General features: G+C 48.1%; 3 protein-coding genes across 3 annotated transcripts; 1 reads left to right on the top strand and 2 right to left on the bottom strand.

The window, feature by feature from the left end:
- Positions 1-11,096: 11,096 nt before the first annotated feature.
- ColSpa_01462 (uncharacterized protein) lies at positions 11,097-11,928 on the bottom strand (the record flags this gene model as incomplete). The annotated part of the gene is made up of 3 exons (XM_049267674.1): positions 11,097-11,203; positions 11,275-11,727; positions 11,748-11,928. The coding sequence occupies 3 exons, from the start codon at positions 11,926-11,928 to the stop codon at positions 11,097-11,099; spliced, it is 741 nt and encodes a 246-aa protein (XP_049123631.1).
- A 1,513-nt stretch (positions 11,929-13,441) lies between these two features.
- ColSpa_01461 (uncharacterized protein) lies at positions 13,442-14,434 on the top strand (the record flags this gene model as incomplete). Its single annotated transcript, XM_049267673.1, has 2 exons — positions 13,442-14,219; positions 14,319-14,434. The coding sequence occupies 2 exons, from the start codon at positions 13,442-13,444 to the stop codon at positions 14,432-14,434; spliced, it is 894 nt and encodes a 297-aa protein (XP_049123630.1).
- Positions 14,435-17,260: 2,826 nt separating this feature from the next.
- ColSpa_01460 (uncharacterized protein) lies at positions 17,261-17,954 on the bottom strand (the record flags this gene model as incomplete). Its single annotated transcript, XM_049267672.1, has 2 exons — positions 17,261-17,886; positions 17,909-17,954. The coding sequence occupies 2 exons, from the start codon at positions 17,952-17,954 to the stop codon at positions 17,261-17,263; spliced, it is 672 nt and encodes a 223-aa protein (XP_049123629.1).
- Between the last annotated feature and the right edge of the window lie 1,738 nt (positions 17,955-19,692).

Below are 19,692 nucleotides of genomic sequence, written 5' to 3'. Positions count from 1 at the left end.
ATGTTAAAGATTAATTTGACAACGAACCACAATGCCCTGAAAATCTCTTGTAGCTTCTTCGTGCGGTCAAGCGATGACCGGGTACGCGTTGGGACCTTTCAGATGCACTTTGCTATGTAAGTTATAGGTTTGTATGTTGGAAGAATTTGAGGCCATCACAACATGTGGCTGAAGTGTCTAGCACGTGTAGGCCATCTATCAGCGGCGTCTCATCGTAACGCTGTCAAGATATACAACCATGCAATTCCGCGACGCAGTGGAACAAAAAGAGGCAGGTGGAGTAGAGGTTATGTTTTCCACCCTACAATTCGTGCAAGGATGCTTCCTCTCTTCTCTCCCATTATCTGCTTTAGCGACACATAAAACAAGCTCTCACGCGAATGCTGGAATTGAGCGGAATTTCCATGCCCAGCCTGGTGGCTTTCTTCCTTTTTTTAGTGAGCCATCTGGAACTTAAGCTGTCTGAGAAGCATTATGAAGTCTTTGATATACTGCTATCACCAAACCAACAGAGAGAACAATCACTCTTAAACAGATAGCAACAAACTGTCGAAATATCTTTTTGTCATCTAATGAAATATTTATGTGTTCTTGTGACATCTTGCTACCCAATCATAGTGGCCTAGCAATATGTGAGCTATGTATCTGATCTTGCTAATGGAATATGCAATGAGATGTGCTGATTAATTGTCTCTGACAACACCTCTCGGAACAGCAGCTATGGGGGCCGTGTTGTCGATATCCACCACTCTACATCTCCAAGGTACCATAATCCCTAACTCATATTCAACAAGCATAGGTGCTCACCAACATAGAAACCGAATCTCAATGCCAGAACAAATGCTCATTCTTGTCTGGAGGATAGGTACTAATCCATACAAGCTCTCGCAGCAGCTGCATCAGGGAGTTAGCCTGTAGTTCGTATGATACATGCAGGTGGTTGCTTGCATCTTTTCGACGCGCAGGTGAACGCCGATAAAGGCCTTATCACGGACTGCGACATTGCCCTGTCAGACGTTAATATCTACGCCGAACTTCTAGCGCATCCTCCGCGGCGCCGCGGCCGCGACAAGATATGCATCGCCTCGTGGGCGAACAAGCTCACAAAAATGGTGCACGAGTGAAGGACGGTTGTATGATGTCGGCCAGGCAAACATTATCGAAGTAATCGGAATGTGCACTGGCGAGTCTGTCGATGGTGGTGTGCCTTTAGTCAACTCAAGGAGCCATTTGTCAAAGGCGGGCAGCCATTGCTCAGGAGTTTTGACTGCGGAGTAGTGAACTGGGCCGTTTGGTGGGAGTAGAACGTCAACATGGAGATCCGAAACCGGGGCTAAGTTTGGCAAACGACGAAGCCCTAGAGAATTGTAATCTGGCTAGCGAAAGACAAGGTCGGGGCAGTGTTTCTTAAGGCTGTCTATGAAGTGGCCCTTGTCGATCATGTTCTTTATATCCACATGATCATCAGTCTGGTACTTGGATATATCGCTAACGTTGCGGCGGGAAAGGTTTGGCAACATTATAGACACTAATTAGGGTGAGCAAAGATTTAACACATGACGCCAAGATGGAGTATGGATGGTTCCGCGAACGCTACAGCTATGCCTACTTTGCTGTAGAGTTCTCTTACTCATTATCATGAGCGTGTGTCCACCACATGCGTTTAGAATAGAGAGCCAACAATTTGGTTTCAAAACAAAGCAAGTATTGAAGGCTCGTCAGTAGTCTTTGTTTCGGTGGTGTAGGATTTGTCCAAAGAGCACTTCACTGGTCCATGTAGCATCTGAAACTACACAGCCATACATACTGCTTCTGTTCAACGCCAGAAACAGCATTTCGGGTCTCGCTGTTCACACCCACGGAGTCTCGGAGCTAGATCATGGCTTGGCACTATGCTTTGACTAGGTCCAATCCTCTCTTCCTCGAAAAGGGCTTAGCCTATCTAATTCGCCGTCCTTTCCTAGCCAAGTCATTCTTGGCAATACTCATTAATTTTTATTCTGTTATTCAATGAGGTAAATAAATCATGTATTCTGTCGTCGAGAGCGGACCAAGATAATGGAGCACACGGTAGATCTGAGGTTCTATCCATTAATGGCGCCCATAGCGTAATTTTACTAAAAACCAGGGTATTGCTCGGTTCGATGCCAACAATGATCTGTTTGGGAAGCAAGTCATGCTGAAGCTGAATTTGACCATGTTTTCCTACGCATTTATCGGATTCTGGCTACTAGGGGTTCTAAAACATAAACTCCGCGGTCAAAGGTTCAGGTGATCAGGCATTGGTAACGTGAGGTTGCATTTACAAGAACCAGGTATAATAAGAATATAGAAGGTATGAGTATATCCCATTTGGTACGCTTCAACCTCATCTTTGCCAATGTCGTGGATATCCCCTCTAGTACCCAGTTTTACTACAAAACTGTCATTTTGTGGATTCTTCATTGGGTTGAAAGGGAGAGTCAGCCTACCCTGCCACACCTGCCGTTGTCAAAAATGAGGTCCAACCGCATTTGGTGGGCTATACCACTGCAAGTAGTTACCTAACGCGAGATCGCCTAAGATGGAGGCAGCCCAGACGAATTATTTGCCATAGATTATTGCCTGTGATAGATACTAGTCGAGCTTACTAGGTCCCAAAGAGCTGGATTGTGTGCACCCTTCCTCGGGTCAGACTTGTGAGACGTCTAATTCGTCTTGGTGTCTCACATAGGGTTAAAATCCCCATGGGTACCCATTTGGGTTCTAACCCATTTGACCCATGGGGATTCTTTTGGGTCCATATGGGTTATGGGTTGAAATGGGTTATGGGTTTTTTTCAAGATTATGGGTACAGGTTTTTGGGTTATACCCAAATGGGGATTTCTGTTTTCTGGATATGGGTATTATGGGTATCCGTCACGTAATAAGCAGAAAATACAGCAAATATTCTCAACCCATAAACCCATTCGTATCTTATCATTTGGGTATGGGGATTTTTCATACCCATACCCCAAAAAAAAGAATACCCAAATGCCCAAAACCCAAAAAACCCATTTCATGGGTTGACCCATTCACCCAACCCATTCATCTGGGTACCCATGGGTCCCCATGGGTTGGGGATTTTTAACCCTAGTCTCACAAGACCTGTGAGATAATTTACTAGCGAACTCATACATACTCAACCTATGAGGGTCGTCCGTACGTAGTTACGTCTCGATTGTATCTCTTTACACAATTAACAGAATGATATCGGTTTCACTTACGTTATTGGATTCGCCTGCCCAGAAAAGTTTCGGACTGCGGACTTAGCGATTACATGGCTTGCAAAGGTCTTCGACAGGCATAGCCGAGAACTTCAACTCCTGGGCCATCCTGAATCACTTGGACTTGCGGGTTGACCAGAATCGGCATCATCCATCTTTTCTTCGCAGAAAACCGTCAGTGATGGCCGTAGTCTTCGGGATACAACCAATGCCACCTGTACCAATTGATACGGCCAGGATCACTTCGGTTTATGAATTATCGCCCTATCTCTCCTCTGTTTGTCAAGGCGTAAGTTCTGTGGAAATTCGAGGAACAGGACCGGGTGCAGTTGAGTGTAGGCAGCACTGTGGGCCGGTAGCTCTAGCCCAATTACCCAGTCGTATGTACATCAGTTTAGTATGAAGTTAGGTATAGGCAATTGCCCAGTAACCTGGGGGTAAAGAAAGTTGTCAGGATCCTCAGATCTCGCACAGCTTGTCGCTTTGGCACGTCGGATGCACCAGTTTCAGAGGCCAACTAGGAACTAGAAATACCTCAAGCTTTACGACAAAAGAATAACTCCACTTGGGTTTCTAGTGAACCAGTTGGGGTCTCATAGAGCCAGATGACGATACATCCTTTTTGTGAATAAATGGCCCGTACCTTAGTGCCTTTGACTTTTAGGTCGCGATTTTCTGTCCTAACACTACTTTCCGACATCATCATGCGTTAGGGCGCGTTGAGGTGCATATTTCTCATATTAAGGGTCGACTCGCGGGCAAGAGTGGATGTGGTCAATCAGCTGTATAACATCAATAAAACTTGTTCTTTTGAGGCATAACTTGACGTGCAATCAAAATCTGGATTGCTTTCGTAGTCTCAGATTCCAACCCAGCGTTCAAGGATAGTAAACCGATTCTAGGCGTTTGTTCCTCAACTGAGGCGTCCATCTCCCTTGGATCGTCAGGTATTTGAGCTCCATTTACATGTTTAGTTAATTAGTTTTATTTCGCAACGAGTCGGGGAAATCACTGGTGCCTGATAATGCGAACCTGCTTGTTAAGCAATGTGGTCTACAAGAACTGCGACAGTGCATTTTTCAGTTTCAAGCTATTGAGTGTTAATTTCCACCTAAGAAACGACTAAAATTCTAAATGATACGACACACAGACGAATGTTGACATTGGCGTAAACTGTGTAAAAATTAGAGTAACTTCATTGGTGGAACCTCTGATCGCTAATTGCACAGTCCCACCCAGTCATCAAACATAGTCCAAGTTCGCTGGTTCGTACTCTCCAAAACGAATATCCCTGTCAAACTGATCAGCGATATACAGGGTTGATGTAACGGCTACTGCTGTAAATACAACGTCTTCCCCGCATGTTTGATGAGCGCAATGGTCTTTTTTCTGACTATCACGATATTGAACTATTGGCTGCACTGTACTTCTTTGTTGACTTCAGCAATCAGTACACATATTGTCTTGGATCTAATTCATGTGACAGTTCTAGTTTGCCAACATTCATCATGGGCACAACCTTGGGATCCATTCTCACACCTACTGGCGACCTAGGTCTAGAGAATCTGTTACCAGCATGCGCAGTGAGTGTTTACAGCCAGCGAACTTGGCCCATGTTATTCATCTATTTTGGATCGCAACATTCATATCTAACATGAACTCGACGACAGAGCCGATGCATATCGGACTTTTCGGCCTTGGTGCCGAATCCAAATGTGCCAGCGAAATACCTGTGCGCTGAGACTTCATTGTTTGGGGCAGTTAGCTGTGGTTTCCAGAACTGCTCTATCGTTGATGGGCTTAGTAAGCAATTGAGGAACCACTGCTTTGGATGTTATACTAACAAGATCAGAAAACCAAAGAGTTTTATTCAATATTTGTGATATCCCTAACCGAGATAGTGGCACATCTGCTACAGCTAGCGCTGTTGCTGGTGCAACTATCGCCATCTTTAGCGTCGGAGTTCGCGAATACTCTCAGTTCAGGCGTCCTGACTACAATATCGGCCTGGACGATTGCGCTCTGGTGTTAAGTATGGTATGTAGCCCAAATAGTAATATAATGATTACAAAACTTCGAGGAGCTAATAAAATAGCTGATGTCAGTGCCAATGAGCATTGTGGTCGTCATGGGTAGGATGGATATTCTGCATCCGCATTCGGGTTCTAACCTGGTGATCAAATACAGCTGTTCAGAATGGCCTTGGGAAAGACATCTGGATGCTCTCTCCCGAACAGATCAACGAGATTTTCAAAGTAAACCACATCTTTTCTCTGCATCTTCCTATACCTACAAGGAAATTCTTGATGGGTCAATGTCTTCGCTAACTTGCATTAGCTATTTTTTATAGGCGAGCACTTCTATGCGTTTACAGTGATCTTTGCGAAAACAAACTTTTTACTCTTCTATCTTCGGTTGTTCTCGGATGAAGGCTTCCGCCGCATGACCTGGGTTATGATATGGACCTGCATCCTGTCGGCCATATCGTTTCTAATCGCGACTTCAATACAATGTTGGCCCATTAGCTACACCTGGACGAAATGGGATGGCGAACATCAGGGACGTTGCCATGACATCAATACTCAAACCTGGGTTCATGCCGTTGTGAACATCACGCTGGACATTGTGGTGGTCGCCATGCCTATTTCACAGATTGTGAGACTCAATTGGCGGTGGAAACAAAAAGTAGGAGCTGGTATGATGTTTGCCGTCGCACTACTGTGAGCTCAAGACTCCGATACCCTTTATATCAGATGGCGGGACTCACTGACCCTTTAAACTAATGACAGAATCACTCTGGTCTCTATTCTTCGACTAAAGACCATCAAAGACTTTATGAAAACTTCAAATCCAACTTGTAAGTGAATGCGATTTCGATATAGGCCAATGAGTATTGGACTAATCGGGAAGTTCACCAAGGGGATATAGTGCCCATATCCAACTGGTCCTTTGTGGAGTTGAATGGGTTTATCTTCTGCTCTTGCATGCCTTCTTTCCGAGACTACTTCCGTCGGAAATTCAGGCGCCGAAGACATGGTGGCGTGGATTCAGTGTTCGGCAACAGAGGCCGAGTTCGAACCATCGGGAACACCACTGTTCAGCGTGGTGGTCAACTGTACGAGATCGCGTCAGCCGATGTCGACAATGATATTGGTCCTGCTGCTTCTTTACAGGGCCTCAGCCAGATAGACTTAGGTGTCGGCCATTTCTCTACTGGAGTTCTTGCCAGAGCGAGAGACCAAACACTTTCCAAGGAGTCGGCAATAAAGGCTGAGGATTCCCATAGGCATTCAGAAGGGATGGATATTGCAGATCTTCATCACCTTCCAGCTTTTCCATCCGAGAATTTACATGAGCACGTCAGTACTCAGGGCGATAACCAAGACAACTAAAATGACGTTGATAAAAGCAAAAAGGGGGAATATTAACAGAAATAAGGCGGTTCATCTAAGGCTAGTCGGCAGTCAGGATAAAAATTTTGTGCGACGAACGCACTTAAATAAGATTCTGAGCGATTTATGATTGTTGTAAGCTATAGGACCATCTAAGTCGTGAAGTGAACCCTGCAAGCATGAGACTCTGTATTTTGAAAGCGGTTAGATATGCACCTAACGGTAGAGACTGTCGCTGAAATGGATAATCGATGGAAAGAAGAATCTGTTCTATAAAGCAAGACTTATATGTACGCTAGAGCAAGGACTTCAACAACCGATAGCCACCGCTGTCGAAGACCAGGGTCCGAGAACCATTAGCTGGATATAACCTATGGTTCTAGCGAGAGCAGACTTGGCTTTTTACAGCAGAAACGGCATAGTTTGAACCGACTAATTCTGGCAGCTACCTTTAGGCTGGTAGATTGAGGAACCCGAGAGTGTCCTAAGTTCCAGGGTGTTCTTCCGGCAGCGAAAGTTTCCACTCTCAGAGAGATGTCCAGGATTGAAAAGTCTTGATGTTACATAGTAGACCTATCTTGGTACGTGGGAACGTGGATGTCGGGTGGGGTGTGTCACTTAAACAATTAGAAATTTCCCCCCTCGACAGCCCATGAACCGCCACATTTGTCTTCAGACAGCACACCGAGACGTGGAGGCAACATCTTTCGTATTAGGAAACAATTCCCTACGCTAAACCTACCTAGATAATTTGGAGAGTGTCTCGATGGTATCGGGTTTCCCGCGGCTTATGCCATGCGCTAGACGTATTTGTTACGAACCAACAAGTTACCAACGATAACGCCCAACCAAGACAGGGCAGAGCGTGGGCAGCCCGGCATTTGTATGGACAAGATACAAGGACGAATAGATGACTCCCCGGAAAAGGAAGAACTATGGTACAGGTTACGCGCAGATAAGATAAGACGATTACTCTGCAGGACCCACTGACCGATTAGTGGATACAGGTGATCGATCAACGAATCCAAGTAAGTGATCACTACCAATGAGTTGGTATGATCAGGACAAAGGCATCAGGAACATACTTATATATAGGATGGCTTGGACGAGCCCTAAGACAGACTTCTATAGCTCATTAGTAATCAACGTCGTGATTCACTCTACTATAAGTGACTCTTAGATTATCCTTTTGTTATGTAGCTAGACGAGCTACCTACGCCTTGAGACGCCTGACTGATCAACAGACGCCAACAGACTAGCAATATTACCAACAAGACCAGACTTACTGTTACCGAGTATAGAACTCAGCTATCTATTAGCAGGAAAACACCACTGTCGGATATCTGACCGTAACAGTATTCTGCGGGTTTCCCAGCCTACCTTGAACTTCAGCTGGTCGGAAGACTAGTAGAATTATCCCTTCTAATATTGGATGATATAGAGCCATGTTTGTCGCTATATGCTAATTGGCGATATACTTTCGACTCAGGTTCCTTTTACCATCTCTTATGGCAAGTCACCTAGGGGATCTAAAAAGATTTACCGACTTCTGTTCCTTAGCTCGTTGATTCCCTTGGTAAACGCGGATTTTTCGTCAAATGCAACAGATACGGTGGCAATAACTTGCTTGGGTTTTGGATTCTAACGGCGGCATGAGTTTTTTCAACTCTAGGCAATGTGATTAGTCTACTAAAGTACTTAGAACCAGCTTGTCGAATTGCTTTCATCCCAGCTGGGCGGTTATCTCAAAGGCGTAGGCTTCTTATCATATTCTCGAAGATGAACTTGACGAAGCTTTAATACTCCTCTCTTTCAGTAATCAAAATGAAAGAGTTCAAATGGAAAATCCCAGCAGGGAGGTCACGAATGTATTCGTTTACTTATGTCACAGCTTTGGTGTTTCTTGTCCAAAACATCTTAGGTATTCCCCCCTCCCTATGGTCCTAGACAATGGTAGCCAAAGCATAAATCAAATCTCGTCCAGATTTCTAGAATCTTGTGTGACTACCAAAGGTCATACACAGAAGAACAGCTGTCGTTGTTTCGTGAACAAGCTCTGATATAAGACTGAAATTGTGCATAACGCTGGATGTCTGACACCATTTCGAGGCGTCGGCTAGATTGTTTGCCAGGTCGCGTGTTCGAGAACAGGAAAATGAATTCGACAAGGAGTGCATTCCGAGGGTAAAACAAAGAATATGAGGAAACGCTTGTGAATCAAAGTCATAAACAAGTTGAGTAAAAGTCTCCTCCTCGAACTGATTTAGTTTCTCAATTGAGCATACTGTTGCGTTAGGATGAGGTTCTTTTGAGTTGTCCGTGTAATCGTGGCATTTATCAGTAGAAGCCAGCAACTATCCCAATGCTAGCACTGGGGTCCTTTGCTAGCTTGGACAGCTAAAAATGTCTTTCTTCCAATCAAGAGTGACTCATTTTGAGTTGATGAGAAAATTTAATGTTCATTATTGACAGTCTCGCGGTTGGAGTCAGTTAAGCAACTCGATTGTCTAAGCCACAGTGTTAATCTTGGACCTCGATCTGTCTGTGGACGTGCTTGTACTGCTCGGACGGGCAGGTTTCTGTTGAACTTGTTGTTGCCGTGGCTATCGATATTGTCTTTTCTAACTGTGAGAGTGGGTCATCTCCAATTAATGGAGTAAATTCATCCTGGTGATACTGTGGTGTAATAGATCACCCATCCGGCAGGTCTTTGAGCCCCATGGCATCCCACATGATATGAGAGAAGCCCAGCAACACCAGCGTGGCGTCCTTTAACGTGATGATTTGCAAACCAAACCAACATAGGCTTGTCTTTTTTCAGAGGTAGTCCTCAAAGCAGGTTGAATTGCCTGGATGGCGCATTGTGGGGGTTCGAGACCACTCTTAGTTTCACCATCCATGGGCCACAACCCCGAAACAGCATTGCTTGAGGTTGACATTGACAATGACGGGGATGATGACAATGCTGGCGTCTCAAATTTGCCGCGAAGACGAAAAACCAGCGGGTGCTGCTTATGCTGAGGTAGTTTTGTCGCTTGTGATGATGGAGAATCACCGGCTGCTGCTCCGTGTACTCTGCAGGGTTGTCCTAGTATGTCCCTCATTTCTTGATCTCAGCCAAATATGTTATAGAATATGTGTTATAGAAATTTGACACTACAATCCTCGGGATTCGTTTGAGGCATTTACATCCAATCTCACTCTTGCATCTAGCCTGCGCTAGCCATTTAGGCGATCGAGCAGTCTCTCCAGAAGACATATAGTCTGTGGCGGAAACGTCACATAACGTTGAGGACAGCGTCAAGAGATCAGTGGTACCAATAGGTGACTGGGATACCTTTATCGGTTAGTACAGCAGGCGGACCTAAGCGAACGATTTTGCGTCGGAAAAGAGACGTTTCCAGCTAGTCTGGCAGCCTACAAAGGCCGCAATGACTGAATAGAAGACTTTCTGTCATGAGGGGAAAACTTGTTTACACAGATGGAATGATGGCGGTTTCTCGATCACCTGCAAAAGTCGAAGTCGAGCACTGGAGGCAGAACAAATATTTCAGGCTCAGGTTTGTAATAAGTATGGTGCGAAGGATCTGGCCGCCTTGTCAGCGGCCCGCGAAGGTTGATGTTAACCTGACCATTGGACGGGGGTTAGTTGATCACATCCTGTTTCAAAAAACAATGGGGGGTGCAGATTCAATTCTGAAATAAATCTAAACCAACGTGAAAGCAGGCACAATTTCTAGGCGACCCGTTAGAATTAAGGCGATGGTTAAAGTTCAGGTTTAGATTCCAGCCAGCTTTAGACTTTGGTATAATACTTAAGGTTAGTTCTTTTTATTTTTTATTTCAGATCTGTTTAGGATTTTGTAGAGATCGTGTCTCGGAGTTGATTCTGATTGATTTTCTTTAGACTGGTTAGCTGGCACCCCCTTTCCCAGTTGGGGTTAGTAAAAGTGGAACTTGGCTGCCGAGTCACCACAACCTGATCCTCACTTACACTCTATCCTCGGCTGGCGTTCATTAACGGCCCCGCCGGTAAGGGTCCGATGTAGTGTAAGTCCACCGTGCGAACTTTGAACTGTTTTAATGACCCTGCGATAACAGCACTACAGGCCGCACTTTTGGGTAAGGGCCATTGGTGAAGCCAGTCCCAGCACAAATATGCATGCAATATCCCAAAATAAAAGTGTGCTGGAAGACCCAGGAACGCTGAAGAGACATTCATTGAGTTTGCTGTGCGATGCGACCAATCATGTAGCGATCATCAACTAGACATTAAGCAAATCTCCTGCATCAGAATTAAGCGGCGAACTCTCCCATAATTATTCACCAGAATCATAAGTTTCTCTTTGACCCAACACACCAATAGGCGCACACATGCACACATATCTCTGCGTTCTCCAGTTCTGGAGACGACAAAGATACTAATGGCAAGCACACTCTGTCCTTGATCAAACCCCATTCAAAGTATAAAAGCAGTCATGACGAAGGCCAAAAAGAAGAGGGCGGCGTGGCCGACGGCGAGGGGTGCAATGGATCGGGAGTCGGCGGTCACTGCAGGCTTTGAAGCTACGCGAGGAGTTTTTTTGTTAGTACTGCTAAATCCTAAGTAAGATATCCATTTGCGGGGATGTGCTTACCAGCGGGAGCGTTCGATCCTGGGATTGAGCCAGCACCCGGAGCAGAGCCAGCGCCCGGAGCAGAGCCAGAACCGGGGCTGGGGGCAGAGCCAGCACCAGGACTGGAGCCGGGGCCCAATCCTGGGGCGGAAGTAGGAGCGGAACCAGGCATGGGGCCAGTACCACCGCCAGGACCCTTGACGGGAGTGCCCTGAGGCTCGGTGATAGGACGGGTGATAGTGGCGGAGATGGGAGTCGGGCCGCAGGTGTAGCAGGTCTCGACCCCCTTGGTGAAGCCGAGGGGCACCTCGACGGAGGGAATGGTGGGCTTGGCCGCCACGCCCTTGTAAGTCTCGGTGCATTCGTACTTCTGCCTGGTGATGCCAGTGGAGCAGAAGGCGTCGTACTCAGTGGTGTACTTGATGGTCTGGGTGCAGGTGTTGCAGCCGCAGCGCTTGCACTCGGGGCCTCGATCTCGATGCGGATGGGCCCACCGGTGACAACAGGCGGGTGAATGGTCGGAGACGGGGCGCAGCCGGCGCAGATTGTGGGCGCGCCGATGGCAGTGAAGCACTGGGTCACGGTAGAGGTGCGGACTGCGAGGATGACCTGCTGGGCCGTGGCGGCGGAGTTCAAGGCGAGAACAGCCGCCAGGAGGATAGAGGATTGACGCATGGTTAAGATTTTGGTTGCTGGTAACGACTGGAGAGGTGGCAAGGATTGGAGATTTGCTAAAGCAGTTTGAGAGAGCAGAGGGAGTAGTGTGAAATGGGAAAGAAGGCTTTTAGATGGAATGATTCCTACAAAGGAGTGTGGCGAAAACGAGAGGATAATGCGTAATGAGCATGAGAGCCTAGGAAGTTGCCACTATGTAGAGAGTGTGAGAAGTTGTGTAGGAAGGGGGATGCACCGGAACTATGATGAGATAAATACAAATTCAGGACTTGGGGCAGATCCCATTTTGAAGCAGGTCAACAAATACATATGTGACGAGCCTATTGAGGCATGTAGAATGAGTGTTCAGAGAGTGACAAACAGATAAGCAAAAGCCCTTGAGATGACGGAAGTTCTTGTGGCTGGCTGAGAGGTGAGATCCAGAGCGTGGTGCCAAGGATTGCTGATTCACAGGGAGAGGCTCCTCGGGAATCTTGGCTCAGCCCGACTGCACGACTTCCAGCTCAAAGTCAGGTCCCTTGCTCAACAAGGGGTCTTCTACGTTTATTTGGGGCGTTGGATCCCATCTGTGCTCGAGATTCCGAGTATGCGTGTCGCCGTCCAAAACTTCATTCCCAAGAGCTCTTCCGAAGAGCGATGCGTAGGGAAGTATCTTGTAATTTGCTCAATGACCAACGTTGACGCCGACAGTTGTGATTTAGAGAAAGACCGGAATTCTAATTTCTACTCAGCTGAAGCAAATATACGTTTTCTCATCGATCCTGTGGCTGGCTGAGACGTAGAACCAGAGCGCGTTGCCAGGTATTTTCAGTCGGTAGGGAGAGGTTCTTTGGGAATTCTGGCTCAGCTTATAGGGATGAGATCTAGCTGAAAACCCCAACCGGCTTATTATGGAAGGCGCCAATACATGCTACCCATAGCTTTATTTCTGATATCAGTTCAAGATTCTAAGTATGCGTTTCGCCATCAAAGACTCTGCTCCTGGGGATTGTGATAAGGAGCATGACCTAGGCAGGCAGCTTGTGATTTAATATTCAACTATTGCTCATGGTAGCAGTAATTGTTGCGAGAAGTGATTTTAACTATAGTCTTATCTCTACTGAAATAATTATACATTCTTATATCGCCCCTGGTGAAACTTGGCCCAATGGCTTAGGGTACACTAGGTGTCTAGAGCATGGCTCGCCATCTCACAGCAATGCCCGCGGATTCCTGATGACAGTTGTTATTGCTCTCGGCGTATTCAAGTGTCCCTGTGTCTCTGAGAAGTGTAGAGAAGGATGAACCGAGTGGCATGTGCTGTCCACAAGCTTCTTTCGTCCCTATTGCTGATTCTGTATTTCTATCCCATTGGGCCACCGCTTCTTGGACCTAGAAGAGAGAAGCACCCATCATCACGCTCTTCCACACTCGTTCAGGATTCACTCGCTCTTTCAATCATTTAGATTTTCACCTAATTCCTCTTCATCTTTTTATTCACTCTCTGAACTCACTGCGACTCACTCTTCATACCATGAACAAACGGCTATTCCTTCTCGGCCTCCTCGCCTGCCTCGGCGATGCGTTTGCCCTCCAGCCGGACAAACTCGCCAACGGCCTGCCGACGACGTACTGCTTCACTTACCTTTCGACTTTTCTCGAGCTGGGTCCTCTACCGACAGGCGTCCAGCCCCCCGGCTCCACCGTGACTGTGATCGGAGGCACCACCGTCACCATCCCTGGCGGCACAGTCTCGATCCCCGGCGCCACCGTGACCGTGATTGGAGGCACCACCGTCACCATCCCGGGCAGCACGATCTCGACGATCCCCAGCGTGACCACCGCGACGAGCATTTCACTCTCCGCGGCCTCTTCCACCACCTCTAGCGTCTCCACCACCGCCCCCGTAGCCCGACCCGTCATCTTCTTCGTCTCCCCCCAGGTCGGCGGCGCCAAGCGAGACCTCCAGAAGCGAGATCTCGGTGGTTTCGTAAACCACGACGTCGGCATCAACCGTGAGAGCTGCAACGCCGCTACAGTCTTCTACTTCTTCCAAGACCAGCTCCTCGACGCCGGCAACCCCATCTTCTACAATCCGGGCGAGACCTTCAAGCCGCTCCGCAACGCCGGCGTCGCCCCTAGCACTGCCTTCACCAAAACCTTCGTCAACGTCGGCGGCGTTCTCCGCTTCATTAACTCGGGTATCCCCGGCGGCCAGGCCACCTTCTGTCAGGACCCCACCGGCCAGGTCTTCATCACCTTTAACGGGAGGCCCGCTGGCTGCCAGACTGTCCTGCTATACGCCTATGGATGTAAGTTCCGCACTAGCCCCCGCTGGAGCAGGAATGGTTCTGTGAGACCCGCGAGACAATGTCGCTAATGTGTCATGTCCAACCCCAACAGCCGAGCAGTGCGTCAACGGCCAGATTGTTGGTGGCACGCTTCCCACGGGTCCGATAACGACGTCCTCATCCACTTCCACGTCATCCCGTTTGCCCACGACTTCTGGCTTGCCCACGTCAACTAGCTCCTCCAGTGACACTACATCAGGCTCTTCCACAAGAACTACGTCCGGCTTGTCTACTAGTACATCATCTGGCTCTTCCACAAGAACTACGTCCGGCTCCTCTGGTAGTACATTACCTGGCTCTTCTACCACTACGTCGTCTGGCTTGTTTACTAGTTCATCATCTGGCTCCTTCACTACTACGTTGTCTGGCTTCTCAAATAGTACATCGTCTGGCTCTTCCACAAGAACCACGTCCGGCTCTTCCACAAGCACTTCGACAACTCCCACCCCTTCCACTACAACTCCCTCTTCCACTACAACCCCCCCTTCCACTACAACCCCCCTTCCACTACAACCCCCCCTTCCACTACCGATTCCACTACCACCACCCCTTCCCCTACTACGTCTTCGAATAACAGCACCAATCTTCTACCACGACGAGTACTGCGACCACAACAACTAGTGGCACCACCTCTCCGTCTCCCGCTCCAAGACCTTTAGTCCCTTAGAGGTAGCTAGCCCGGCCGGGTTGAGAGAAACTGCCGTCTGTTGGACTGGGAGCTGACAAACGTTAGAGTGGTGAACAATGCTGCTACTCTATCGCCGCCGCAGACCTCGATGTTCTTCTTTACCACTAGGATGACATTCCAGTACACAGCACCTCTCTCTCACCTGCATCGTTGATTTCTCCAGCTGCTTGCCGAGAGGCATCGCTGCGGGAGGACAAGAAAGCGTTGCGGCGCTGTCGCTGTTTTCAATGTGTTGCTTCCTTTTGGCTGGTGCTGTTTACTATGCGTCTTCCGTCATCTGGTGGAGGAGTTAAGCTTGAGTTGAGAATGTGTCTTATATTTTTTGTTTGTGTGCGTCTGCGTCTGTGCGTGTCAAACCGTGCGCAGAGCTAGCTACGTGGAAATGATTTTTGATTTAGTCGAGGATGTAAGGGAACTCTAATAACGCGAATAGCAAGTAATTCAAGAAAACAAGGTTATTACCATGGCCTGCCTAAGCAACTATCTGGCCTCTCTTGACTTGGTTGATTTGATTTCGGCATATCTAGGCTTTGGCCCTTGATCGGTCATTAAGAGCACCTAGCCAAGGATGGGCCATTCGCGGCTGCGACCATGTCGTCGCTAGGGCCGTCGATGTGGAGCCAACAGGCCTACAGGGATATTTTAGAAACAGACTAACACGACCTGCACACCACACTAATAGGTCTAATGTTGGGTTAAGCCAGGTTAACAGTTCGAGTTTGGAAAAAGAAAAGGGAAGAATTTCTAGCTTGTGGAAGGCTGTTGACAAAGCACATCTCAGTAAGATATTACTGTTGGAATCACTAGATCTATGCGATACAACTTCAATGGGCGTTTCACCACTGTGACATCGCCAACGTTTCGGCGTTCGTGAGAACTCAATGAAGGCTGGAACAACATCATCTACCACCGTGCGACCTAGCGTCCAGAGCGATATCAGGCTGGCGAGAGGTTGGATGACTTCTTCCAAACTCTGATGGAAGTCAAAAATGGCGCACCTTGTGACCTCAAGTTGGGGGAGGGGGCGTCGCTGCCAAGATATTGACCATGATGAATGTTGGGTATGACACGACGGCAATTGCTATTCACAACGTCGTGTACTGGTTATTGAAGAACCCAATGTGTATGGCCAAGTTGCGGGATGAAGTCGACGCAGTCAAGGAGCCCTGTGAAGTCATGGCTCCGTACGACAAATTCAGGCATTTGACCTATCTTCGGGCGTGTCTTAAAGAGTCCCTCGAAATAGTGCCATCAAAATTCTTCGACCTTCTAAAAGGAACCCTACCGAAGGGGCCTACATACTTGGAGACTTCATCCCCGGAGACACCACAGTCTCTATCTCGGACATGTCGTGCACAGAGACCCATGATATTCCCAGATTCCGAGTCTTATATCCCAGGGCGCTAGTTGGGCGAGAGAAGGAAGAGCCTGAAACTGTACTTTGTCAGCTCCAGTGCCGGCGCAATGGGATGTATTGGGAGAAACATCACTTACCTTGAGCAAAAGGTATTACTGGCTAGTGTTTTGTATCAGTGCGATTTTGCTCTGCCCTGGGAACCAGAGAGGCAGAAGGCCATGAAGTGCATGCCGATCGCGATGCCATTCAAGGTATGGCGATGAGAATTCAAGTTGATTGAAGCACTCTTATAAGTCTTTGTTATTATTGTGTCTAGGCTCAGGTCGACAAGCCCATTGAATCGGAATGTGTTTCGGGTCGTGAGCGGATCGACCAATATCTTCGTGCTCACTGTCTTTATTTAGTACTGGGTATACATGTGTGGCGTCAAAAGTGAAGTACGGATATGAACCTTCGAAGTCATGACTACGAAAAAGATATTCCCGGTAAGCAATCAAGCAAGCCGTGCTACATATCAATGCATCAGCCTGCCGCTCCAGCTTGTAAGCGGGCGTTCAACATGCCTGCAATGGGCATCCTAGGCGGGGAAGGAGAATCTTCCCAGCCCCATGCTTCTTTCAGTTGAGCTTGTCTAGTAATTATTCTTCAGTTTGAGAACCATGGAACGGGCACAACGGAAGTTATGCTTACGCTGCATGAGTCGGCCACCCTAGCCGTCTGTCAGTCTTCACGAGGATACTGTAGAGCTCCTCCTGTTCTTTTCGATCCGTAAACCGATCCCCCGCCATTGCTATAGCCAGGCAGGCATTGCTAGGGAGACACAGATTAGTTCATAGCTTGCGACACTGTTACCATGCCCAATAAATCAAGCCACTTACACATAAGCAGGGGCCGTTCGCTCGTTCGCCTATGAGAGAAATCAAGAATAGTTAGCCTAGCTTCTTAGATAGCCGACGCTCAATAACAATGGTTTACCTCTGCAAGACCGACAATGATTCGCACAGTCTGTTTCAGCTCGTCCTCGATTGCTCTGAACGCGGATCCTAGTCTCGGGATCTTCGGATTATGTGCGATTAACAGCATCCGAGAAAGGTGATAATTCTGCAAGCCAGTCACGGCAGCGTCGGTGATGTAGTGTTCCTCTGGCAGAAAACCAGGCTTCGGATTCGTCCACATCGCCTCAAAATACCATGGTTTCTCTTTCCACCAAACATCTAGGTCCTCCTTGAGCTGTGCATAGCTTCTTTCGTGATGATTCTCCTGGCCGTAGCAGTAACTGAGGCACATCGCGCAAATCGCGATGACGCGATTCGCGTAGGAACAGTCCACCCCGTTCTCGTCATTGTCGCCGAGGTCTAAGATCTTTCTGATACTAGGGAAAAAGTTGGGATGAACCTGTCGACTGTGCACGAAAGCCATGTATATCTCCTGTCTTAGCGCAAGCCAGAAGGCAGAGAGGCGTAGGCTGCTGAAATCGGCGGCGTTCTCTTGAGCGGCTAGGAGGATTCGCGTGCCCATCAGGTGGGACTCAAGGTTCATGGATCCAATATCCACTTCTTCAGTAAAGCGAAGGATGACGACAGCTGCTAACAGATTATCGTCTACCACGGCCGTTGATGACGACAGTGCCGGGATCAACGAGCGAAGGCATTTCTGGTGGTATCGGTCAGCAACAACCCCGTTGACACCTAATGTCCTACTCAGCCGTTTTGCGGAGGCCGAGAACATCGCATTCAACAACGTAGGACAATACACCGCCCTCTTGGGAACGACTTTGGCAAAGTGTCTTTCGCTGTCACACATGTCGAACAGAGGGGCAAGACTATCCACAAAATATCGATACAGGAAAGCTTCTTGTCTGTCTCGTAAAGGCCAGAGAGGGCTTTCGACGTAGGTTCGATCGTCAGGGGTAAATGTATCGTCAAGCTGCGGATCTATGGCTTCGAGAGCGAGATGAATGTTGGGAAAGTCAAGGGTGATATTAGTTCCAAGGTCAAGTTGGTCCCATGGGATTGAGGCACCGGTATAAGCGCTCGAGCCAGGTGTTTCATCGTGATTAAGTGCTCCTGGTGAACGCTGTATGACTTCGGAAGTCGTGGAATTCGTGTCTCGTCGCGGTCGTAAATGTCTTTGACTTCTTCTGCTCTTGCCATGGCTGGAGATGGCGTCGTATGATGCCCGCGGCTTGAGACCCATAGGCCGAGATGTCAAATCCCGAATCGGGGAAGAAGCGGCGGAAAGCAGTGCCGGGTGATCAGATGGGCTGGCAGGCTGCCGCGGAGCTCCTAGATAGGTGTTGACGGAGCCATCGTAGTTAGCGGGTCCTCCGCTGACAGAGGCATGAATGTTGACGATGTCTTCTGTCTCGTCGACAAAGCTGAAAGATCGATTCGTGGTCCGTACCCAGGGCTGGTGGTTGGAAAAGGTGTACTCGCTGCGGGCTGCTCCGGTGCCTCTTTCCGGCTGAACACTAGTAGCAAATAGATACTTTAGTTTCTTGGTCCCTCGGGAATGTTATCTGAGAACTGTGGATGGCGTCTACAAACCTGGGATTTAGCGTATGTCTGAAGCGGACACTGTAGCCACGGGTACACTCGACTCCCGACTTTCGACAGTTGGAACAAGTTAACTTGTTTGAATCACCTATTCTAAATCAGTAACGAGGATGACAGTCATGGCAATAATCGCCGAGTTTGGTGAAAGGGCGCTAGGGGCTGCTGGGCATTTCGGCTGTCAGGCCCCAGAGTAGACACGTCAAGTTTGGCATCGAAGCAGTGCTTACATTTGAGATGCCTAGTGCGCGGACCCAATCATACTGTTAGACACTTGTTCATGATAGCGTAAATATGTAAGGGTTGGAGTCGGAGAGGCAGCCCCGGGGCCACGAACATAGGGCGTGGATACGGGGATGGTTCCATCCCACCGGGTGTATGGTACGAGCTGCATACCACTGGGCAGACACTTACCTCAACCTGCAGATCTACAGGAGATGCATGTTAGCAAACAGAAGTCGACGGCGTAATGAACCTCAATTGGCTCCATCGGGCAATACGCATGTCCCACGCTACGCAGATATTTTCTATGGAGGGCTGAAGGAAAAGAAAAAGGAAAGGAATGTCAGATTTTAAAATACTCACATTACATGGATTCGTCCGGGCTTGGATTCGGCTCATATTTTGGACCCGCCGAGTGCTGGGTGTATCCAGCATCGAGCGTATATTCCGTTGTAGTGCTGTGTAAACAGTGACGTATAATACAAGTTGACGGGCAGAGATTTACCAGGCGGCGATGTGGACTTCATGGGGGGAGACGAGACAGTTGTGTGTGCGCGTATATGTGTGTGAGAGGTGATTTGCGGTGGGGATGGCTGTGAGTGCGTGGTTGGTAGG

This window comes from Colletotrichum spaethianum, assembly GCF_022836535.1.
Source record: "Colletotrichum spaethianum MAFF 239500 DNA, contig02, whole genome shotgun sequence".
Taxonomy (NCBI): domain Eukaryota; kingdom Fungi; phylum Ascomycota; class Sordariomycetes; order Glomerellales; family Glomerellaceae; genus Colletotrichum; species Colletotrichum spaethianum.
The sequence above is the reverse complement of the archived record's forward strand: the minus strand, read 5'-3'. Positions and strand labels throughout refer to the sequence as shown.